The following is a 25,789-nucleotide window of genomic DNA, read 5'->3' on the forward strand; positions in this document are numbered from 1 at the left end:
CCCATTTTATGATTTTCTTAAAGATAACTGCATGCTTTTTAAATTTTTTTTAAAAAATTCTATCCCTCCCCCCGCCCCGCTTAATTGAAATCTGTTCAGTCACCTGAAAGCAGTGGGCTGCATTCTGCACATCCCATGGGCTGCTGCTCAACTTCAAAGGCAGCCCTGATGGTATGGGGATGAGGCTGCTGCAGAAAGGCTTTTCATGTACTTCTGAGCAGCAGTGTATTGTGTCCATTGGAAGCAATGGAAAGGAGCATTGTGCTGCTGCTACTAGGCATGCGGCCACTCCAAGTGTGGCCGCACCATAGATTTGTATGAAAGGTTGTGCCATCGAGTTGGTGGTGACTCCTGGCAACCCCAGAGCCATGTTGTTTTCTTGGTAGAATACAGGAGGGGTTTACCATTGCCTCCTCCCGCGCAGTATGAGATGATGCCTTTCAGCACCTTCCTATATCACTGCTGCCCGATATAGGAGTTTCCCATATTCTGGGAAACACACCAGCGGGGACGTGAACCAACAACCTCCTGCTCTCTAGGCAGGTTGCTTCCCCGCTCCGCCATTAGGTGGCTCTATAGATTTGTATAAGGACATTATAATATTAGCAGTTTTATTTTCATTCCCCTTCCTAATGATCCCTAGCATGGAATTGACCATTTTCACTACTGCTGCAGATTGGGTTGACACTTTCACCTCCTGAATATGCTTCTGCTCTTCTCAGAGTAGGCTTCAAACTGACCAACTCTTCCCTCCCCCGGGCGTTTGAAGGAGTTTGCGATTTTATTTTATTTTAAAAATCGTTTTACACACCTCCTCCAGGGGGCTTCTCTGAGGTCACGTGGAGGGGTCTTTGCAGGTTCTCCCTCCCCCCACCAGCCTCTATTATGTGTCAAATTGCCCAGTTTGGGCAGTCTTCAGCCCATTCCGGGCCTTACCTCCATGGCATGAGGCCACCGCACATGCCCAATGGGCCTCTGTGTGGCCTGGATCATGAATTTCCTTTTTCTAAAACAAACAAACAAACAAAAAGTTTTAATCGTGAAACACATATGCACCCAGACCGAACCAACTGGGGGTGGAGGTGGGGGTGGTGGCAAAACCAAACATGCCCAGTCCGGTTCAAGTCAGGTCTGGACTCGAACCAAACTGGGCAACCCGGTTTTGTGCACACCCCTAGCACCTTAAAGGCTTTCTTTATAGCAGCCTGTGTATTTGTTCCTGACATTTATATTAGGGATGTGCCCAAAGTTGCTTCAGTGCCAGCGGGGGTAGTTCTTTAAGGGCAGGTGAGGGTGCACTCACCCCTCCCGCCGCATTTCCCCTGCTGGCGCTCCGTTATTTTCAAGTGCCTCGGGGTAGCAGCATTCCTCCCTGCCGCCCCGTTGTCCTCATCGGCTGGAAGTGGCCGGAAATACCAATCGTGCGTGCGCCCATTGCATGCGCACACCCATCTGCTGTGCATGCGAACACACGTGACAGGCGCACACATGGTCGGTACTTCTGGCCGATGAGGACAATGGGGCGTCAGAGAGGAACACTGCTACCCTGAGGGGCTTGAAAATAATGGAGCGACGGTGGGGGAAATGCAGCAGGAGGGGTGAGTGCATTCTCCCCTGCCCTTAAAGAACTACCCCCCGCCGGCGCAGAAGTGCTGAAATGGCCTTCGGAGCCGAAATGTTCCGGAGGCCTTTATAATGGCCTCCGAAACATTTCAGGCTCAAGCCTAATTTATATCCCACCCTTTCTCTAAGGTGCTTATACATGGTTCTTCCCTCTCCCCTTTTATCCTCACAACAATGTGGTGAGGCAGGGTCGGTTGAGTGGCAAGGAGTGACTGCCCAAGGTCATCTAGTGAGCTTCATGAATGAAGGCTTTGAACCCACGTTTCCTCAGTTCTAAGTCCAACACATTAACCACTACATCACACTATATAGACAATATGAGAAGCAGGAAGCAAAATCTATTTGCTCTGTTGTCTTCATTCCCAATAGCCACTCAATCTATGTACATAGAACCTACATGCATACAAACGGTATGTGTGAATAGATACACAATAGATACACCCTACAAAAATCAGCCACAACTACTCATGTGTAGAGTACCTACACACATATACTTACAAGCTATATATTTATAGTTTGGGATGAAGACATCGAGGGGCAGTGGATACAATCCCTCTCTCTTCCCCACCTCCACATGAACAGCCAATCGACTGTTCATGAGTTCCAGACAACTGAAGAGGGCTTTAGTAAAGACCATGTTACTTAAAAGAACGCTTGTTGTGTTTATCATCATGAAGCAGTGTAAAAGCCTCATATCCCAAGACAAACAGAACAGTCCATCCATTGCACTCATGTAAACAGGAAACTAGTTTTCCCAGCAGCAGGTCTATAAGTCTGACACTTGCTCTGGAATTATCATGTGGCTGTGATATGGGCTTCGCGACCTTTGCAATGAAATGCCACATCAATGTGAGTATACCTTCAGTTAAGCCTTGGGTTTCTGGCTCCTCCTTTGTCCAAGGGTAATTTAAAAAGCACTTTGAGCTTTGGCTTGAATAAAGGGCTGCCTATTTTTACCTAGCCATAATTGAAGCTCTATGCATAGTATCATGATGATGAGAGGGACCAGAAGGCCATTTAGTCTTGCATTCAAGGGGCTGACTTGTCTGTTCCCCAACTCTGCAAAAATCCAGCAGTGTAAACTATCATAAACTGTGCCACAAGCAGAGAGTTAGTGTGAAAATTCCCTCAAAATCATGGTCCACACCAGGGGTGTAACTATAACAGGGCAGGAGGAGACAGTTGTCTGGGGGCCTGCTGCCTGGGGGGGGGCAGAGGCAAGTCACATGACTGACTCCCCCAGCCGCGCTCCTGCCCGGGCTTCCTTCAGTTGTATTCATCCTCCAAAATTGATTAAGACCTGGAGCTACCAGAACAGCACATCTTTCTCTAATATTTGTTAGACTGCTTCTCGAGGGATACTGTTAGAAGAAAGGAAAGAAGTCCGCCCGCCCTTAAACTGTAGATTACTTAAGGCCTTTATCAGCCTCAGTCTCTCCCCTTCTGTAGTTTGTGAAAAAATATAGGGCAATATCTGACTATTGTACTAAGAAGTGTTTAAAGTGTATGGATTAAGCAACGTAATGACAATTTCTTGAACACCATTTGTCCCACAAAAATCACACTTGCACTGAAGATTAATTAGAGGATCTAGAGTTTTTGCACTGCCTATGCTCCTGGATTAATTGGCCTAGTTCTCACTAAGATGATAAGCCTGCATCTGGGCTGTGCAGTTCAGGCTGGCTGGATCCCATATGATGGCATGTTTACCATGGAAAAAGATTCCCTACACATAGAAAACCATCATAACTGACTGGAATCTTTTCCCTTGACATGCAGGTTTTCTATGTGGAGATATTTTATTTTATTATTTTATTGTATTATTTTTATTCATATGTATACGACCTTATATAATTTCTCAGGGCAGTTTACAATTTAAACAAACAGCAATTAAAACCTAAAAATCATATAAAACAGATTAAAATTACCATAAACCTTCTGGTCTTCCCAGAGTGGCTCCATCCCCTGCGGGGAATATCTTACAGTGCTCACACTTCTAGTCTCCCATTCATATGCAACCAGAGCAGACCCTGCTAAGCAAAGGGGACAAGTCATGCGTGCTAACACAAGACCAGCTCTCCTTGCCAATCCACATTGTGAATTGCTTGCTCTGCCTTTCTGGTCTGGAGGAAGAAGCCAATGAGCAAGTTCAGGGAAGGCTTCAGGTTTCAGAAAGTCCTTGGCAAACTGCCTTCCATGGCTCCCCTTTTACTTTAAGCTTACTATGGTGGGTTGGATGGGAGAGAGAAAACAATGATGGAGTGACTTGGCCAAGAAAGTTGCTCTGCCAGCACCACACAAAGGCTGTGGGCAGGGATAGTCTCAGGAATTGGCAGTGGGCCCTTCTGAAGGTCCTGAGCCCTCAACAGCTGCCCAACTGAGGCAGCTCAGAGCAAATGGGCAGCAGCAGTGAGGAGCAGATAGGCCAGGGAGCTCTTGGCTGTGTGGGTCTGCTACTCGGACATGCGGGAGACCCACAACGAAGCCAGTGACAAACAATGTTGCATCCTGATGCAGGCACGGATCCTTTTGCATGTGCCTGCAGAGTGGCATGGGGTTTTGGGGACACACTAAATTGTGCTTAATGGCAACCATGTTTTCTTAGCTCTTTTTCACAAGCCCATGGACAAATAAAGGAACTTGCTATCAGCTCATCGGGCAATTTGTAACTCTCCTTTGTACAACTCTGTGTGATTGTTCCTAGTAATATATCTTTGAAAACAATAGACCACTTTTTAGCAAGCAATGTGTTATTGACAGTGTGCAAGTATTTATTCTCTCCATTAGAGCTTTCTTTCCACCTCTTCTAGTTATGAACTCCAAAAGTATGAGACAGGCCGCTATAGGGAATCAGGAAAGGTTGGTTCTGAGTGCCTCCCTGCCCATTCTTCCCTCTTTGAGTCTTTTTGCTTGGACCAGGAGGCAAAATGCTAAGCAAGCTCTTTCCCTATAATGAAAGTGGTGCTTTACCCAATCCTTTGTCCAGGATGTAGTGCTGACAGACGTTTTGCTTTCCAAAGGTCTATGGCATAGACCCTGCTGGCTCCCAGGGTGAGTGAGAATGTCCAATGATAATCCAACTGGCTGGATGTCAAAACAACAAGGTACTAAGCGATCCATGCACAAATGTGTAGCATTCCCATTTCTTTTGATATGTTCACACTCCCTTTATGGGATATCTTTAATGAACCTTAAAGTACAGCAGGCTGGATTTCTAATGGTTTGAATCACCACATGGGGAGTATGCGTTCCAGTGGTGACTCTGCACGTCCCCTTCGCTCCTATGGAGTTTATTTGCTGTAAACTGCCTTGGCTGTATTTGTGGACAGAAAAGTATTTATTACACAAATAAAGCTGACTGTGATTATGGAATTGAGGAGGGATACTACATTCACTCCTATGGAGCAAAGTAACATGCTGTCTTCCAGGATACTGTGGTGGAGGTAAAACCTGCCTTTTGACACTAAGTGTGCCTAGTATTCCCTGACAAGGACCCTGTGGAGGTTTCAGTCAATGCATCTTTGTGCAGAGGACACAGAGACATGTTACACCTCCACAGGACACTTGCAATATACAGTTCCTCTTTCCACAAAACATCACAAATGATAGTGACAGATGCTGTGCTAGTAGTATCAAGTTAAAAGTAGGATTGATGTTCCCTTGACTTTGTAGCCTCTTCATGGACTAAGGAGGTATCCCTTTCCAGTAATGCTTGGCGGGGGGGGGGGCAGCCCACAAACAGGGGCTAACAGTTGGCCCACTGAGCAGAGGCATGTGGCTCTTGTTGACAAGACAACCAGCAATGATTCAGATCTTCTGCCATGGTGCTGTCAGGCTAGCCTGTGAAAGGAAGACAGGAAGAGTCTCCTGGTTTCCTGGGCAAAGGGAAGATGCAAGTACCAATGTGAGAACAATGTTACTTTAGCTATCATATAATAATGCTACATAGCCAAATCTATTCGACTTACAGCATGATCTTTGTTTAGCTAGGATCATGCAGAGGAAAAGAGAAAATTGTGGAGAAAAGCAGAAGCAGTGTGTGCATGTGCGTGGAGGGGGGCTCCGAAGAGCCACTAAAAAGGGTGCATTTAGTAACTGATCATTTTGCACCTTTCTCTCTTTTCCTCCCATATCTTCATGAATGGTAATTCTGCTAAACAGATCTTCAGTGTATAACCTGGTGCATTTGTGCTGCTTTGCATCTCTGTTGGCTTCTAACTGATATGTGCCTATATAGTTAGAGCAAGGAGAATAATAATAAACACTTGCTCAACTTTTATTTTGCTCATATTATTCACACTGGCCAACATGTTGCACAAGGTGACATTTGCAACCCACCAGGGCTGCTGCACACATGAAAGCCAGACCCAATGGTGGTGTGGAAGTGGACAGTTGTGCAGCTACTTGAAACAATGCGTGCATCCTCTAGCATCAGAGGCTGATAGGTTGTGCAAGACAATGGTGGTGTTTGCACACACTTTCAGCACACTGCTTCCATTGTTTCCAATGAAAATGTGCTGCAGAAGTGTTTGCATGCTGTTTCAAGTAGTTGTATAGCCACCCACTTCCACAACACCACTGGGACTGGGTTTCACATCTGTAACAGCCCTGGCAGGACACAAATACCAATGTTGTCTTGTGCAACATGTCAGCATCTGATGCTAGAGCAGGAAATATTATTTCCTTTACCTGCCATCTCATTTTTACAAGAAACAAAATCTTGCCACTTGGTCTAATCTGTGCATGTTTGATTATATCTATTTTGTTCCTTTGCTTATATGCAACATTAAAATTGTAGAATGATTGGCAAAACATCGTTAAGAATAACCATTTGCAACTCTGGCACCATTTCCCCACTAAAGTTGCATAAGAATTTTTTGTCCTGTGAGTTTTATATCACCTGGCATCTCACATGGTAGAAGCAACTCATCAAGTCCATTGTCTCAAGGTGAATTCCTAGTTGGTGTAGAGAAGTGACCAACTTCTATGCATGTTTACTCAGAATGAAGTCTCACTGATTTCAATGGTTCATACTCTTTCCTTAATAATTGTGCATAGGTCTTCAGCCTCAGTTTTAGATCTTGCCTCAATCATGAATCCACTAGGTGGCTTTAATCAAGCCACTCTCAGCTGCCACATCTGCAATAATTATTATTACTGAAATTACTGGATTGTTTTGAGAATGACAGAATACTGGTAATTCAATACAGTTTTTAATGCGCCACAAGCAGAACAAAAACATTCTCTACAGCAGTGGGTATTCTAGGGACAAGTAGATAGCTCCAGTTGACTTAAGCAAGCGAGTCAAGCAGCAGGCTATCCAGAAACTCTGGTTCAAGGAAAGCATACCAAGCTCCCAGGGGCGTAACTACTATTAGACAAGGGGAGGCGGCTGCCTGGAGGCCCTCACGCCTCGAGGGGCACACCAGAGAGGCAAGTCACATGACTATATATTGTGAAGTGTGCGTATCAGCGAGAGGCCCATTTTAACATTTTGTCTCTGGGCCCACTCCAGCCTTGTTACGCCCCTGCAAGCTCCTCCAGCTAGTCTGGTTTTATGGGAAAGTACTGCATGCCCGTACATACATCTTTCTCTTATATGTACAGCTACCTGCTGTGCCTTTCACAGTAATTGATCTGCACAAATCAATGGGTGAAGCTTTTCACAAATACAGACAGGTATGGTCACTTACTCATGTTTGCCCATCAAGCAACTCCTAAAAGACATGAGAGCAAAGGGCAGTAAAAAGCTGGCAACCCTATTACTGGCTTTCCCTAGCGTGGTCACCTTTTTCCTAGCTCGGCTCTTGAGCTTTTAAAAGCAGTCTGCTACAAAAATCGAGCAGGAGAAGCTTTCCCTAGCTTGCACGATGGCATCCCGTGCTTCATTTCGTCGTGTCAGCTTGTGTTAAAGGCACAGGAGCAAGGCCAGAAAAAAGGTGGACGCCCAAGCTGCCCCTCATTTTTTGGAAGGGAGGGGAAATCAAGTTCTTAGATGTGAAAGGGAGGACTCCTTGACGAAAGGGTTCCCAATTGCAGCGTCTCTTCTTCCTGGTTTTCCTTCAGCAAGTTGAATAAGGAGGCAGAGAAATTCCCGGTGTGCTCCGCGTTCCTTTGCAACTTGTGGGGTTCACCTCTCGCCCCGCTCCCTTCAGCTTGGGAGGGCAAAAGAAAAGAAAACAAAATCCATCCCGGGTTTTCCTTCCCGCTCCCCTTCTGTACCTCGGCTATGCAATGTGGAGCACGTTTCTCTCTTGCTCTCTCGCTCGCGCTGTGTGTGCGTCTCTCTCCAGGATTTCTTCCTTGTCTATATTTCAGGAGGCTGCTCTTGTGGCAAGGCTGTGCGGAGCAGAGGTTTCCCCCGGATCCCCTTCTCGAGACAAGTCCTCCGTTCCTTGATGTCTGTCTCTCACAAACACAAGCACAGCCTAGCACCCGCCGAGCCATCCCTCCCCGCACAGGCAGCCGGGCAGTGCTTTCCCCGCCACCTTCAGCCTAAGCGCGGCTCAGTGGCTCCGGGATTTCAGCGGCTCCTCACTCTCGAGGACTCCGATGGCAGCGCCAAACCGGCGCTGAGCCTCTGTGGACTCTAACAGTACCGGCCAAGGAGAAGGGAGGGAGGAGGAGAAAGGGGGCGGGGGGGGCTCACCGCCACTGCCTTCCTGCCACCGTCTTCCTCCCCAGCCGGCTTCTCAAAGTTTGCCTGGGCGCTTCGAGGGGGGTCTCCTTTGCTCCTTCCCCTCGGGGGTGGGGTCTTCTGATTTGCACTTCGCGCTGGAGGGCTCAGCTCGGCGCTTTTTGGAGGAAGAGGAGGAAGAGGAGGAGGAAGCGGAACGATTCCCTAGGATTTATTCTTCAACTGGATACACACACACACAATATTTAAACAAATTGGGAGGTGTCTCTTGGGGGGAGGGGTGTGTGTAATCCCCCCTCTTTTTGGGGGGCACCATGGTTCCTTGGATCGGGGCGCTGCTTTGGGCTCTCCTCGGGCTGTTGCTGTCACTTTGCGCTGGAGCAGCTGACGTGAAAGCTCGGAGCTGCGGCGAGGTGAGGCAGGCGTACAGCACCAAAGGATTCAGCCTGGCCAACATCCCCTATCAGGAAATAGCAGGTAAGCACCTGGGCGGGGGGGGGGGGAATATGATGGGCAGGGAAGGGTGCAGGGCGAGATAACCCGTCTACGTGTCATCTGGGAATCTCAGCAGCAGCAGGGCTTTGCTCATTCCCTCCGCCTCCCGTTGGTGTCGGTGATGAAGCGTTCACTTTGCCTGGATCTCTCTCTCACCTCCCAGGGAAAAAGAGCAATGCCTTTAACCATTCTGGGCTACCGCTTAGAGAAGTTGAGGCTATGAATTGCTGCATTGTGCAGTGAATAGAGGATCCTTTTTCGATGTCCAAAGAGAAGGGGGAAGAACAAATTACGAGAGCAAATGGGGGGGGGTTGGCAGGAGCTTCACTTGTGGGGCGGGGGAATTGTGAGAGAAGACTTTCCCCTGCAGTTTAAGCTGGCCGATTACACTGGAAGGCTCATTCCTAGTCCTCATGCTTTTGCGTATAACCTGAGGTTTCCTGTATTAAAAGGTTGCCTCTTCCGTCCCAGTGTGGAAAATGTAATATGTTTCGTTTCAAATGAAAGAAATTGCACAGAGCCACCTTGCCTCTGGTTTGTGTTTGTGTTTGGGGGCTTTTAAACTGGTACTGGCCAATCTTTTTGTAAGGGGTTGCTAACAGTTGTCCTTTGCCAGTAGGGTGTGCTCTGCCTCAGACAGGATTCTGCTCCCTCACTCTAGTAAATTACCTGGAAAGGATTAAGTGATTGCTTCGGTGGGGGGGGGGCGTGAAATCACTGTAGACCTAGTAGTGGCTGAGAAAATCTAAAAGATTGGAGTCCCTGACGGTTGGTGGGGGGGGGGGGAGCAGACACCTCCCCAACTCCTCCTCCAAACAGAATGGTAACAATTTGAGAGGAATAGGCTAATTCTGTGCATGGGGATGGTATATCAGGTTTTGTCTTGAACCAGTTTCTTTGCTCTGTGCTGTAGTCCTGTTACTGGTGCATCTCTTGGACTTGTTGAGTAAACAAAACATAGTCTGAAAGACTTCATTGGCAATTAAAGAAAAGGTTGCTATGCTTATGTGTTTGTGAGTGAGAGACAGAGCAAGGAATGGCTCCCCCCCACCCCCTACCTGAGTGAAACTTGCTGCCTGTCAGTTCTCAACACTGAATTAAGCTACCTAGAAAAAGGACTTTTTAGTCCAACTCAATGTATGTCAAGTTTCAATCTGTTCTTCTCCTGCCTCTCTTAGGTTTAAGTATAACACAGTTAATATTGATAGTTGGCCATTGACTCAGAGCAGGAGTATGAATTGCCTTCAGAGAAGCAGAACTGCCAGTTTATAAGCAGAATGGAAGCAGAAATTTGGAGCTCAAATGAATCTGGGGCCTGTTTGGTTTGGCTGCATTGATTTCAGGTATAACTGTCAAATGGCCATTTTTCTTTCCAGTTGGCTGTCTGTGCATATATTTTGAAAAGATCTGCTACAATGCTATGCAATGGCACACAGATCTAAAATTCCATGCATTTATTGGCATGTGCCTGTGAACAGTCAGGGGCGTAGCTATAATTGAACGAAAGGGTTCAAAGAACACGGGCCCCCAGCTCCTGAGGGCCCTCCAGCTCCATCCCTCCCTATTTTCTTCATTGTCTCCCTCACTCTGGGGAGGCCGCCCGAGAGAGGGATGAACACGGCCCCCTCTCCTCTAGCTACGCCCCTGTGAACAGTGGCATGCCCCTTGTAGCTCCTGGAAAGCAGCTTGTACACAAGATTGCACCTTTGAACTCAGCATTTATTAGCTGGGACAACTAGTTCTGTACTTGTGATTGAAGATTAGGGCCAGTTCATACAATATTTTCAGCCTGTGGAAATACAGTACTGCCACAGGCTGAGAGACGCATTCAAAAGTCAATGCCACATTCCAGACTCAGCGTAGATATGCACAACTGTGGCTTTGTGAGCAGTAACAATTGATTACCTATCTGCACTGGGTTTGATAGTGGCTGACACTGGTTTTGACATTACTGGCTGAGACTGCAGCAAAGTGGCTAAAAGTCAGCTATGGCTAGCTTAAAACCATGCCTGAAAGTATTATGTGACTATGCCTTCAGAAATTTCCCACCACCCATAACATTCTTTGAAAGGCCAAGGGAGAACTTCTACTTTTTCATCATTCTTTAGCCATCCTGACTGTCGTTATGTCCAGGTGGCTACTGGGCATTATAGAGAGACTATTTATGTATCTATCTATCATATTTATTATATTTCATACCACCTGATATGTACATTTCTAGGCGGTGTACAAAATTTAACACAATATAAAAAGTAACAGATTAAAATCCTCAAAACACAATTAAAACAATTGCATAAAACAGTTATTAAAACAAATTATTAAAATTAAGTTCTAATGAAAAGCCTGTGAGAACGGGAGTCTTGAGGGTAATGAGATGCTCTTATTTCAGCAGGGAGCATATTCCAAAGCCCCAGCATGGCCACAGAGAAAGCCTGGTCCTGAGTTGCCACCAGACAAGCTGGTGGCAACCGTAACCGGACCTCTCCAGAAGATTGTAACAGGCAGCAGGGTTCATGACAGAGAAGGCGCTCTCTTAATGCACGCACCATGTTCATGAGCTTGTGTTTGCTTCCATGGTGGTTCATTTGATATATACTGTATGTTTCTGCCCCATGGCTAGGAATTTGATAGATTGTGTGGTTATGTGCCACAGTGGTCTTCCTAATAAGACTCCTATCACCAGTGTCCTTAGTACATAACCATGTAATCTACCCTAATAATCACATGGGCAGAAGAAGATGCAGCCATTTCCTGAAGCCGCATGGGGGCAACCACCTAGGCAGCAGTGTAAATAGGATCTCTTCCTCTCTGCTTTAAAGTTGGTGTCCTACTTGCATTGTGTGGGCAGAAACAGAGCAGAAGGATATTTATTGGGCTATTTTTGATGATGATGATGGAGTCCCACTGTGTCAAACTCTGCAGACAAGAACTTGAATGGACAAAACAAAAAACAAAAAACCCACCAACAACCATCAGGGGGAAAAAAGAGTTGTCCTTGCTTTAGTTAGGATTCCAGAGCTCAGGACAAAAAGTAGACAACAAAAGTGAAGAGTTGTGCTTGTAGTAATTTGCAGGCCTCACTGTCCCAGTTTTAAATTTTTCCTCAAGTTGATAATAAATTACGGGAGAGCTCTCCAATGATTAAGAGCCCCTGGGTTCTTCAGTGAGGTTTCTCTGAATTGTTTTTTTCTTCTTCATTTTAGGCGAATCATGGATAGGATACTATCTGCTCTTTCAAGGTTTTTTAAAAAGGCAAAATATTGCAGCTTGAATGGCTTGGAGTAGATACCTCTTGCTGTTTGCTCAGTTTGATTTCTATATCCTTGTGTTAGTTTTTAGATGCACCCCTCCATGCAAAGCTAGAAAGATCTGCATGAATTATTGTTCAAGTACTTGCAAAGTAGCAGAGATAAGTGGTGGGGAACCTAATAATCAGCCTCTGGTTTAAATAACTACATCAATCACTGTTAAATCCAATATTACTCTTCAACTTTGTCTTAATACTTCAATATCGTCTCCTCCCATTTGATGTGTATGGAATATGAAATTGCAACAAATGCATGCAGCTGAATTCCTCCCTTTCTTCTTCTTTTACCAAACTTTTCAGACTTTTTAGTGCTGTTCAGTTTTTAAGTTGAGTTGATACGAGTTAATGGGAAGGTTTCAGCTTCACTGTAAATATATTTTGGGGGGTATGTTTTTGTTGTTTTAAGGGACTGTAATTAGCAGTGTGCTGTTTTGTATGTGGCTTGATTTTTCAAAAATGATTTGGAAAAGAAACATCAGTGTTAAATGTCGGTCTATTTCTCTTACCAGAACAGTGTATGAAGAGAGATTCGTCTTTGTTCCTTATGCAGACTAGATATAACTTGGATAATTCAGTTATGTTTTCTGTTAATCAGTAATGGTGGGTGAGATTTCTGATAATCTTGATTAGAATTAAATTTATAGACAGCTGAGCATATTTGATTTCCATTTGGTACATAGTTCAACTTGCATATTCAAAGGTTTATCATAGTTGCACATTCTTGTATGTTAAAAAATGGTGTAATTGGGTCAAACATTTTAAGCAAATTGGACTGTACATTTTGGAATGGGAGGGGTGAACATGTCTGCCAAAATAAGATAGCTGGGTACCACCAATATGACTGCATCCATGAAATAAAGACATGTGCTGTGTTTTCTAGATGGTGATGCTGATGAATGAAAGTTGATCCTATAATAAAGTGTATATGGCAGCTGGTGTTTCCGTTCAGGATAGCAGAACCTGTATTGAAATACCTATAGCTGAATCGTAATGGAACTTCATAAAATTAGTTCATTCTCAAACTTGGCTTATATGTTTCACACATTTCTGTACTTTTTGACTTTGTACATTTTAGTTATTCATGTTTTTTGTAGGTTTGTAATATATTCTTCTCTTCAGAATATTATTCAGAAAGCCCAGCGATTGTGTGACTATAAGCATATTTCTTTGCAACCATATTATACTAATGTTAAATTGCTAAGTGTAACTTTTTATGTGCCAGCTAGCAAATTTTGAAATGGAACACATACATCTAAATCTGTGTGGGGATTTGCATACACACAGAATGTGCAGTGCTGCAAATTCCTTTAGAGTACTGGATGTTCAGACAAATTCCCATTATATGGAGGCTATAGGCTAGACTTGCACAAAATCCCAGGAAGAGATCATTTTGCTTGTGAGGATGATGAGGCAAACTGCTGAAAACTGTTTAAATAAGGTTGTCACATGTGACATGGTTTTTCTGTGCAATTGGTCACAGAATGTTAACTTTCAACTGAAATTACATTATTATATATGTTTGTCTTCTACAGGTTAATAGTGACAAATCTGTTTGAGAATCATGGAATAGGTATATGGGTATTCTGTATCAAAAAAATTAACACTTTCGTGTTAATGGTGGCATTGTGTGTGTCACTTGAATTAGAATTCTAGAGGGTCTGAAAAGCAGAGCTAGATGGCAAATAATATCTTGCTATTTGAATGTTATATTAAATCAAAATGCAGAATGAGAGCAGGAATTTTAATCCTTATGACTTCAAAGCACTATGCCTGAATGTATATCACCAAAATTTCTAAAGTTCAGTTGTAACCTTAAATTCTTGCATTGTCTAGAAGATGTTATAAAAAGTAGCGGTGAGAATTTTCCATTACAAGCTGTTGGTGATAGTGCTCTGGATGTTATGGAAAGAGGCTGTCTGTGCCCTCTTGTTATGCCTCCACTTATAACATTTGAAAAGGAAGTTGTGTAGAGAGAATGTATAGCAAAAGCATTTTTTATATAGAGAGTTTGCAGATTCCCACTACTCAACTTCTTGACTTTTTGCAAGCATTATTTAGAGTACACCGGCAATAGAACCCAGAAAGCAGGTAAGTGGATGTACTAATATTTAAAGTTGTATTTCCATCTCACAGAATTAATTCAGGCAGTGATTGGAATAGAACTGATCAAGGTGACCAGGAAGACTGATTTTGTACCAGGTTTTGAAGTAGATGTGAATGCATTTATTATTTACATTGTGACAGCTGCGGGCTTCGCATAGTAAGCTTGTCTTTCTAAAGAAGCTTGTAAAAAATGTTGAGCTGTTTCACAGGACTCCACACACCCCATTCCAGCTCAGATCAGGTCTATATAATAGTCAGTTAAATACTCAGATGAGGTCAGAATAAAAAACCTATATTTTTGTCTTCCCTTTCCCCCTCCTGCTGCCCCAAAAGAAAGTGAAAATTAAGGGTTTTTTTTTTTAATTCCTATAAATAATAGTTACTCATAGTTAGTAATGAGGGCTGAGTTAAATATTTGCTAGTATCAATTTTTGCATCAAATGTTCCCCTTTTGAGGAATAATGAGCCAATCTATGTGAAAAAATCAATATTAAGGCTTTCAAAAACAGCAGCTTCCCAATCTTGGAAGCATAAACTTATCAAGAAAACTCAGAATTCCCAAATCATGTGCCAGGGCATATTGGTGTGCCTTGAGCAACTTGCTAGCCTGCTGCAAGGAACCAATGAATGAAATAATTAAAGGCTCATGCATGAGTCCCAACCAACCATCCCATTATATCTCTGCATGGTTAGCAGCTCTGCCCTTGCCCACTTCTAGTTGGCACATGTCAGAGGGTGGGTAATTTTGCCACATTTTGCACTGGGCAGGGGTGTTGCTATGCCCCCCAATTATCTGAGGCCCACGATCACACCCACTGGCACTTCCCTACTTGCTTTTCATGCTGTTTAGCTCCTCTGCCGCCATCCTTAAGGAGGTGAGAGATGAGGTGGGGGAGATTTGGGGTCTGCACCCCAGCTGCCCCTAATAACACCACTAGCACTGGGCATTTATCTTATAATTCAGTCCCTCTCAATAGACACACAGTAGAATCACATGCCCCTCCTGCATCCTGAGGAGACGGTCTGTTGTGTCTCTGCACAATTGATTGCTCATTTGCCTCCTTTCAGTCAAGAGGAATGCCCAAATTGGTGACTCCTGCAAAAACAGAAATTGTGGGCTCCTCTGAAAGCACCCTAAAAGAGTATTTGGTGGGGGGAGGGGTCTGTAAGAGTGAAGGGGTGTTTTTTTTAAAAAAAGAAATCCGAATAAAACATTTTAAATTCTGAATTAAAAATGTGTCTTGGATTATGGAAATAAGTATGGAAATAAGTATGGAAGAAACTATCCCGAAGGGATGTGTGGAGACCTTCCCAGCCTTTGCTGAAAGGGCTTCACTGAGCCCTCAAAGGATACACTAGAACAAGAGTAGGCGATCTTGACTCTCCAGCTGTTGTTGAACTACAACTCACCTCATCCCTTGTCACAATTTTGTGGCTGGGGATGATGGGAGTTGTAGTTCAAAAACTGCTGGAGAGCCAAAATTGCCTACCCTTGCACTAGAAGAAGCTGCCCAGCCTTTGGAGGAGAACTGTGTTACCCAGACACGATGGTTCACATGGGGATTGCATGGGGAACCTTTTAGCTAAGGCTATGGAGCTTTTCTAGGGTTGTTCCTTTAGGCTTGGCCAGGAGGCTTCACCTCAGTGAACATTATTCATAATGTGATAAGGTTATCATATAATTGCATTAATGTGTTAGAGGAGTAACATTTCAGTTTTTCCTACTCTGTCCAAAGGACCGAAAGGGGCTTACTGTACATCTGTAGGTCATATTGTCCCCACAACAACTCTGTGAGGTAGCCTACAGCCCTATGCGAAGAAGACTCACTGAACACTGTGTAAGCATGCACAAGATGTTGCTGCTAGTGCATATGTTTAAGCACTAAGAGAACAAATTCATCCAAGTAAATATGGCTAATCATAGCTCTTTGCAGACATTCAGTGAACGTTGTGGCTGAGAATGACAGGAATAATAGTCCATCAGCCTCTGGGGACCTAAATTTGAGAACTCCTGGAGTATAACTGTGTATGAGCAGCTGTGCACATGATCAGGATCCCTAACTGTTTTACAGTTTTGTATGTGTGGAGGCTCTGTGAATGTGTGGAAGTTGAAAGTGAAAATAATGGGAATGTTCCCTTTTCTCATCCCACTCCAAGATCTCGCTGTATGTCTGAACAGAGCTTCTGTGTTCAAATTGTGAGCATGTGTAGAATTTTTGAATACATATTATAATTAAGTGAAAACCATTTGTTAGGGAACTTTATATTTCTATAGAGAAACTCAACATCTTCCAAAGAGAGATTTAAAGTAGAAATAGTACTCATTTAAAAATAATTGTCCTTGTGTACTTGGGCTGGTATTGAGGCTGGGGCTCTTGCAGATGGAGAATCACCAAGCCTGGTCAAAGCTTGCCCCTTCACAACTATTGGCGTTTTATCCAATGCTTTAGAGTATTGTGCCACAGTATATTTTTCTTCTAAGGGAAAAGGAAGGATTGCTAAAGCTGAAGGTATTTTGTACATTGCTAAGTGCTAATGTGTTAAAAACCATTTTGCAGCTGCTTTGCTTCTTATTTCATCTGAGGGTATCTTATACTTTTGCTAGAGACTGGGTGATGTTCAAACACCAGAGAGGTCAAGCACTGTGTTAAAAGCTTGGGTCATTCTTTTTATATGTGTGCAATAAAGAATATATTAATTTCATTTATATTACCACTTGGCTCTCATAAAAGGTCAGTTTCGGTTGAATGTACAATTACTTGCAAATGGCAAATCTTAAAACAAGTGATCAACAATAAAAGCTTTTTCAGGGCAATTTGTTTTTAAAATTACTACCTGCCATGCTCTTGAATGACTCTGTGGACCCTGCAGTATCTCCCTGTTCTTGGCTTGATGGTTTCTTTGTTTTACAATACAGGGCAGAACACTGCACGGCATGCATGCTAATCTTGGTTTCTGTTTGGTAAAGTAAAGATTCATGTAATTACATGAAAGTTTTCAGTTGAAATAATAAGTCATCTGTTTAAAATAAGTCACCCCTGCTAACTGAGCAAAGAGGCACCTTTACAAGCGGTGATTCTCTTTATTTAGCAGGGGAAGAGCAACTGGCCCCATCCAACCCCGGCACAGCATTCCTGCAGTAGCTGTTGTTGGTGTCTTTCTTATGTTTCCTTTTTAGACAGTGAGCCCTTTGGGGAGAGGCAGCCATTTAATTGATTGATTGATTGATTGATTGATTGATTGATTTCTGTATGTAAACTGCTTTGGGAACTTTGGTTGAAAAGTGGTATATAAATACTTGTCATATTTGTATTTGTAAAATTCCATTAGAGCATTAGAGGATCAGTGTTCGTATTTCCAGCATTGTGAATATACATCTGCACAAAAACGAGACTTCCAATTACTCTTAATACTTACTTCAGCACTTCTGCCATTTTAACACTTCAAAATTCATCCTGTGAGGCTCCAGGAAGTCTCAATCAAATCAGAGATGGTAGAACCCAGAAGACTTAACTTGATGTAGGAGGGTTCTGTTATCTTGCTCTCCACTGCACTGCAAAATCACTACTACAAATGTTGAGAAGGTGGTATTGTACTACCAACTCTTCAGGGATTAGATTATGTAAAAGGCCGAGTTCTATGTTGTCCTATAAAGCTGCTGACACTAAATGGGATTGTCAGTCTGAGCTGGACTGCCCAGCTCTGTTTGCCTGCTCAGAGTTGATATTCCTGAGAGATTCCAAGGCCCATGTTCTAGATAGCTCACAAAGACTATCACAGATTTTGTGTGTGTGCCTCAGAATAGAATACAACAGTAGAGACTTACTCCATGGAGGCTCTGCACTCAATCAACATCTCCTCACAGCAATTTAAACCAATGCCCCACCCTAGCGATCACTGCTATTAATGTATGTGTAAGTTGATTGCATGATTGTTATATGTGCCTACCAGATCGTGTCTGTGTAGCATCGTTGATGTTGAGTGCCAGATCCCCTGCCCCAATGCTTACATTATTTTCACATTAGGGAGCAGGATTGATTCATTCACTGGGAGTGTTAATATATCTTTTTGAAAGTGTCAGATCTAAAACAAGCAAGGGAACCATGAATGCACCATTAAATAACCTTTTCTCTTGTTAACCTTTACTCTTTCATCTGGGTGTGTGTTTGAGCACATACCCACCTGTTTTAGAAAGCAATAGAACTAAGATGCAAGCATTTCCACTGATCCTAAAAGTCATTTTTACAGAATCAAGAACAGTCTTTCTTACACTTAATTAGCAAGAAGCCTGGCCAAGGTAGGAAGAAATATCTTCTTTTGTTCTAGAGTTCTGCCTTGTAGGGATGTGCACAAAACCGGCTTGGCCTGTTTGGTTCGAATTCGAACCAGCTTCAAACCAGGGTAGGTAGGTTGGGTTTTGGTTTTGCTTGAACCCCCCCAGTTCAGTTTGAATTCATACCCAATTCAAACCGGTTCTAAAAGGTTCTACATAGGGTATGATGGGAACTCGAATCTGCCCATTATCTTCTTGGGGTTTGGGTGGTAGTTGGCACCCACGGGTGCCCACCACCCAGACCAGTTTTGGAGGCTTGAATCAGTTCGAACTGGTTTGAATTGAACCAGGCTCTGTTTGGTTCAAACTCGGACCAGCATTTCCAATTCAGTGCCTTGTTTGGTTTGAGTTCGAACCTTTAAACCGAACTGGTTAGAATTCGAACCAGTTCACATTTGAACCGGTTCAGATTCAAACCTGGTGGTTGCACATTCCTACTGCCTTGTAAGCAGCTGTGAGATCTTGGTCTGAGTGACATGGCTACTGCCTCTTTAAAGGTAAAGTTGTGCCGTCGAGACAGTGTCGACTCCTGGTGACCACAGAGCCATGTGGTTTTCTTTGGTAGAATATGGGGTGTGTGTGTGTTACCATTGCCATCTCCCACGCAGTATGAGATGTCAGCATCTTCCTCTGTTGCTTCTGCCCGATATAGGTGTCTCTCATAGTCTGGGAAACATACCAGCAGGGATTCAAGCCAGCAACCTCTTGTTCCCCAGGCAAGGTACTTCCCCACTGCACCATTAAAACAAAGTTGTGCCCTCGAGTCGGTGTTGATTCCTGGCAACCACAGAGCTATGTGATTACTGTCCCCTAAATTTCCTTTTTGGAGCCTGCAAATAGGATCTGGTAGCTTTCCTCCCCTCAGAAATAGGAAGATGGTATCAATATCTGGTAGCTGCCCACTTTTAGTCTTGAAAGAATGTGATCTGGGATCAGATGGATTATCATGTTACAGTATTGTTCTGTGCAATCTGTACCCCTCTCCATAATTATCATTTCCTTGGCTATAATTAGATTGTAATTGGAGGTGTTGCTAGGTTCTTAAGCATCCAGGCCCTTGTCCTACAGGTCCTGACTCATGCTCCAACTTCCACCCTTCCAGTATTTATTTTTCAATGGCAATGGGCACTGGTTGCAGGGCTAACACCACCCATGTGGTGTCAAAATCGACAGTTAAATTATAATGTTCAAAACATTTACATTCTGGTGCTGTTGGTTACAAGCTCTCCTGGAATACACAAATAAACAGTTGAATACCTATAGTAGGTAATGTTAGGCAAATCTCAACAAATCTAGAAAAATAGATCTCTACAGTCAAGTAGTGACAGTCTAAATATTCATATAGGCTAACTGCTAACTTCTTCCAGAGTAGTTGGGTAAGCTTCTTTCTTTTGCAGTTATCACAGGGCAGCTCTATGTCATTCCTCATAGACGGCTACCATAGTGTCTGCTTGGCCATATGGAATTGGTATTTGCTTAGACATTTGATGTCCTTGGTAAGGCTAGGATTTTATTTTTGGCATAATAATATTTCATTGCTGTCATAATCGAGTCCATCTACCTTGATACTGTTCGTCCTCTTCATCTGTTTCCTTCAATGTTTGCCAGCATTATCGACTTCTCAAGGGAGCTGGGTCTCCGCCTAATGTGTCCCAAGTATGATAGTTTGAGCCTGGTCATTTGTGCCTCTAGTGAAAATTCTGGATTGATTTGTTCTATGATCCATTGGTTTGTTTTCCTGGCTGTCCATGGTATTCTCAAATATCTTCTCCAGCACCAAAGTTCAAAAGCATCAATACTTTTTCTATTTTACTTCTTCAGAGTCCAGCTTTCGCATCCATAGAGTGTCACGGGAAAAACCATTGTCCAAACAATTCTAATCTTTGAAGGTATAGACACACCACGGCATCTAAATATCCTTTCCAAGGCCTTCATTGCAACCCTACCAAGTGCCAGTCTGTGGCATATTGACTGCTGGATCCTGGATCATAATTTGACTGCTGGATCCTGGATCATAATATGGTTACCTATTAATCCCCTGAGTTCATTCTGATGTCCACATTCTGGAAATTATTTCCTACTTCTTTAGTTATTGCTAAGGTATTTCTACCATCCAGTCATTAAATATTGCCAGATTTTATTTTATTTTTTGAAGTTCTGCATCCTTCTGGATCACTGTTCATATCAGATGAAGCATATTTTTGTGTGCTGATGTGGAAACCTGCACTGTATTAGCACAAGCTTTGTATTCTCTAGATCAGGAATAGGTAACCTTGGCTCTCCAGCTGTTGTTGAACGACAACTCCCATCAACCCCATCCATAATGCATTGGGGATGGAGATTATGAGAGCTGTCGTTCAACAACAGCTGGGTAGCCAAGATTGTCTACCTCTGTTCTGGATTGTAGGTGCCTACCTGAGTTGTGGGGATTTGTAACATGGTATCTACCAACTTTTTCTCTAGAACATACTTTTCCCTTTTTTAGGTTTTTGCAGAAATGTATCACACACAAAAAATTTGAAAAACAAACAAACAGATAAAACTCAACTCAGGAACAAAGAAGTATAACACCTCAGGATCATTACTTAACTTATTTAGAATATTTGTAAATACAATTATAACATATAAATCATTTTTAGTCTTTCAGGTCTTATATAAGCAGTTTTTTGGGGCATCAGTATACTCAACTGCTGAGTTGAACCTCATCAATCTTATCAGAAGATACGTGCATTTTGGCTGGCATTTGATCCAAATCCTTTCCTTTAATCAGTCCTCAAGGCCTCATGGTATGTAAAGAGAGTAGACCACACAGGTAAATCTGTAAAGATTTCTACATTTTTAAACACTAGCCAGGCCTTGTTTGTTCATAATGTGTTTTGACTTCAGTAAGAGTTTTGGAACAAAATGCAACTGGCATCCATTCTGAATGATTCATTTGTAGTAGTGCACCATTAGTCCATGGTCACTGGCATCAATGCTAACAATTGTAGGCTTCTTGGCATCACAAAGTTGTAAAATTGGAGATCATGGTCCTTGTTTCCACAAAATATAATGTATTGTGCCTCTATTGAGAGAGTCCACCTTTCCAAAAAATCATCTCAGTTCTGTTATGTTTGGCAGTGCTTTCATCTTTATTGTGGCATTTATCTTTTTGGTTAAGGCTATGATACATTTTCTGTGACTTGCCAACAACTCTATTTGTATCATATGTTGGGGGGAAACTAGTTCCCTTGTTTTACTTTAGAGTCAGTTTTAGACAGAGATGGGTCAGCAGGCTGCTGCACCCCAAATGTGCTCAGGGCTTTTCAAGTGTTGAAAGCACTTGGCAAGCAGTCAGATATTTAAAAAGATGGCTGCTCCCACTCCATTGCTCTTCCCTCCTTTCCCCTTAAGACAAAAAGAAAACAGTTCTTGGAGGAGGGGGAGGAAGAGATGGCTTCAGACACTCCCATAGATGTGTGGAACATCTTTTCCCCACCTGGGACTTGGATCCCAAGATCTTTAGCATCAAAAGACACTGCATGTGTTTATGGAAATGTCTGCCACTGTTGCTGCCTCCTCCACCTTCTTCAAAAGCAAAAAAAAAAAAAACCTTGGGCAAGGAAGAAAGAGAAGGTGCCAGTAGTGGGGCTCATAGAGTGTCTCTTCCCTACTGGAGTTCCAGGGACTTGTAATTCTCTAGTGCAAAAAGATTCTCTATTTCGATGGAAATCTCGCTCCTCCTATCACCTCCTTTCCTTTCCTCTTGATAGGAAGGAGTAACTTTGAACAGGGATGTGAGAAGAATCAAGGTGGGGATTTTCTCTGAGGGCTGTGCCCCCTCAATTCTACTTGCCAGCATTTGATCTCTAGAGCATTTGACAGTGAGCTCTAATAGAAGTCACACACACAAGAAATCTGCCAAAGGAGTGTGATAAATAGAGTCAGTTTGGCACTCTGGTTGTTAAAGGGATTTGAGATATGCAGTTTTCAGAATACTTGTCATTTTAGGGAGAAGATACTGTTATCATCTGCTGAGATCAGGGATTATTATTATTTTTTTAGGAGGGTTCACGAGCATCCCCCCCTTCTGCGCTACTTTCCCAGAATTGTTAAATGGGGTAGCATTACTAACGCCACAGGGTGCAATAACATCACATCACCCTTTTTCCATCCCCATAGAGTCTCTGGAGTAGGAAAGGCACAGATTGGTTCCCACCACAGATTGGTTCCCACCACAGATTGGTTCCCACCACAGATTGGTTCCCACCACAGATTGGTTCCCACTGCTTTCCATCAATCCAGCCATGAAGCAATGATCTTGATCTTCTACTGGGGATGTTGGCGTCAGAAGCCTGCCCCCCTCCAAATCCCCTAACTCTCTCAAAAGGGGATTGTGACTTTTTGTTCCTTTATTAAATTCCTGCAGGGGCACAGACCTCTGATCATCAACAGATTGCGGGGGGGGGGGGTGTTGCTTGATGGAGCAGGTCTCCTGTGTAACTCAACACTACACTTCAGAAATAAAAGACACCAAAGGTTAGAACATTATCGAGTTACACAGCAGTCCTGAAGCTCCCCAAAACATGTTTCTGTGGTGTGGATGTTCATAGATTTATAGTTAAACAAAAGAGATATCATAACCCTTTATGATCTCTTGAGGTTGAGGCCATAGCTCAGTGGTAGAGCATTTGCTTTGCATGTAGAAGGTCCCAGGTTCAGTCCCTGTGGCATCTCCAGGTAGGGCTGGGAGGAAAGACTTGGAGAGCTGCAGCCAGTCAGCAGACAATCCTGAGCTAGGCAGTTCAATAGTCTGACTCCATATAAGGCAGCCTCCAGTGTCACCCCTCCACTGCAGCATGTCTCCATGAAAGCAGAATCATAACCTTCCCCCCAACACTGGTCCTGTGTATTTCTGTATGGAAGGAAATTCCATTGTTTTTTTAATGTGACTTATTCCCAGGCAGGTATGCATGGGATTGTGCTTACTTGTGCATAGAGGCTGATCTGAAGATGAGTAACTAAAAGGCAAAAATAGGTCAGCTCCCCAACAAATCATCGTTTGCTTCTTTAAAATGTGGATCGGTGGAGGAGACCTGGAACTGCAAGGAAGAAAATTCTTTCTATTGGTCTTGGAGGTTCAGTCCAGTGCATCTCTATAATTAATAGCAAGGTATCTATGGTTGTTGCTGGGAAGCCCTCTTCTTGGTCCCCAGATACATACAAATGCTTAGGCAGGCAGGCACCTGCTGTTATGAATCCTGCACAAAGTTATGCAGTCTGAAGAATCTGTTTCTACTTGTATGCAAGGAGCTGCTGGATCTCCATCTGGAGGACCAATATAAATGAATTACACACACACACACACACACACACACACACACACACACACACACACACTCCCCGCTGCTGGAGGTCTGCTTCATGTCTTGACTTTTTTTTTAAAAAAAAGTCTAAAACATTATTTGTGGAGTTGACCTGAAGCTGCAGAAAATATTTCTGCCTTTTACATTGTTTATGTGGGGGTCTGCCCCTCTGCTATTTATCCTTCATATTTTAAGTTCTGTTTTACTGGAAATATTTATCAGAGCAGATCCGGGGATCTCCAGAGTTGCATTTCCAGAATGTGCATGGCATGCACAAATAAGTTCTTAAACAGCTAGAGTGGTTATTTTGAAATGGTTGGTTTTTGTAGTTGCTCTTGTGTTGCACAGCAGCACTTATGCACTTCTGTAGGAATAAAATAGAAATGAAATTTGTTTCAGTACAAAAGCAGGTATGAAAACATGTTGAAAGGTTTGTGCTGTTGTGCTGCAGCAACTTGTAAATAGGCAACAAGTTAAATAAAATATTTTTCTTTCTGGAAAGGTGACTCTCAAAATAACTCTATTCCTTTAGGATTTGCAAATCCATTATCAACATTCCAAAATTCTGTGTTTTTGCTGAAAGACCACTAGTGTGGAACCCAAAGCATATAAAAACTGTGGAATAATAGCAGAGAGGCACTAAATAAATTCATTCTTCTGTACTGATTTTGACTGGATCAGCCTCACTGAAATGTTGGGTAATTTTTGATGTACCCTGGCAATAATGTTTAATTTTAGTGGCTGCTTTTCTGATGTTTGTTCTCAGTTAATTTCCATAATTTCACATAGAAAAAAAAGTTTAACTGTTCACCTGATAGTCGTCAAATTAGTATTTGTGTTGAGGATAATTTCATCAGGTGTTCAAAATGGTTCCAGGTGAAGGAGCCACCTCCAATTAAATGAAATCCCTGCTTACTCTAGGTTCAGAAGAAGAACCTTTCTGTCTTTATAACCTTAAATATCAAAGGATTTGGCTATGTGAGGTATCCTGAGAAATGGAGCAGGGATCATCCATGGAGATGACAGTAATCGTTACTGCACCTATATCTGTTCTGTGCAGAGAAGACGTTTGAGATATGGATGTCCTCTGCAAAAGGTCAAACTGTGAACTTCAGTGAATAATCAACATAACTTATCTTTCATTTTAAGCTTCCAAACCTGGTCTGTATCATCCAAGGCCAACATGTAGTTCAAGACTTATGGTTTGCATTCTTTTCATGTCTGTCATCAAAACCAGCCCACAGTGTTTCTTAGTACTTTACATATCCATTTTTAAGGCTCTACAGCCTATTTAGAAGCACTGAATACATTCTACTTTTATTATTCAAACAACCAAAACTTCAGAAAGTGGTGGTGTGCTGAATATTATACACTTTATTGACCTGAGGGTTTTCCCCACAGCTTTGGCTACTGCGCCAGCAGCGTCCCTTTCTTGAGAGGGCAGATCTGGCCACAATTACACATGCCTTAGTCACGTCATGGCTGGATAACTGTAACGTGGGGCTGCCCTTGAAGAATATTTGGAAACTGCAGCTAGTGCAAAATGTGGCAGTTAGGATTTTATCCGGAGCTGCCTATTGGGATCATATTACACCAATCTTGAAAGAGATACATTGGCTGCCAGTTTGTTTCCAGGTCCAATTCAATGTACTGGTTTTGACCTTTAAAGCCCTAAACAGTTTGGGCCCTGGATACCTGAGGGTCCCAAGGGTTTCTGCCCCTTTGACGAGCTCATTGGAGGGGGCTCTGCTCCATGTGTCAACAATGAGGGAGGCTTGGATGCCATGCACGCGCCACATGAGCCTTCTCAGTTATTGACCTCAGACTTTGGTATGCTCTCCTGGTGGGCATCTGTTCCTCTGTCTCCATCACAGTTTTTTAGAAAGCAAGGGAAATCTTGGCTTTTTACCCAGGCATTTATATGAGTGTTGTTTTTTGTTGCCACT

At 43.1% G+C, this 25,789-nt stretch overlaps 1 protein-coding gene across 2 annotated transcripts in view; it reads left to right on the forward strand.

Moving 5' to 3' along the window:
* The first annotated feature begins 7,713 nt into the window (after window positions 1–7,713).
* The window catches only part of GPC6 (glypican 6), a 1,119,686-nt gene continuing 1,101,610 nt past the window's right edge, over window positions 7,714–25,789 (forward strand). For both annotated transcript variants that reach the window (XM_053305384.1, XM_053305385.1), the window contains exon 1: window positions 7,714–8,737. In XM_053305384.1, the coding sequence (XP_053161359.1) occupies window positions 8,575–8,737 (163 nt within the window). In that variant the 5' untranslated portion in view covers window positions 7,714–8,574. The remainder of the gene's footprint in view (window positions 8,738–25,789) is intronic.

The sequence above is a fragment of the Hemicordylus capensis genome, chromosome 3 (assembly GCF_027244095.1).
Source record: "Hemicordylus capensis ecotype Gifberg chromosome 3, rHemCap1.1.pri, whole genome shotgun sequence".
Lineage (NCBI taxonomy): Eukaryota > Metazoa > Chordata > Lepidosauria > Squamata > Cordylidae > Hemicordylus > Hemicordylus capensis.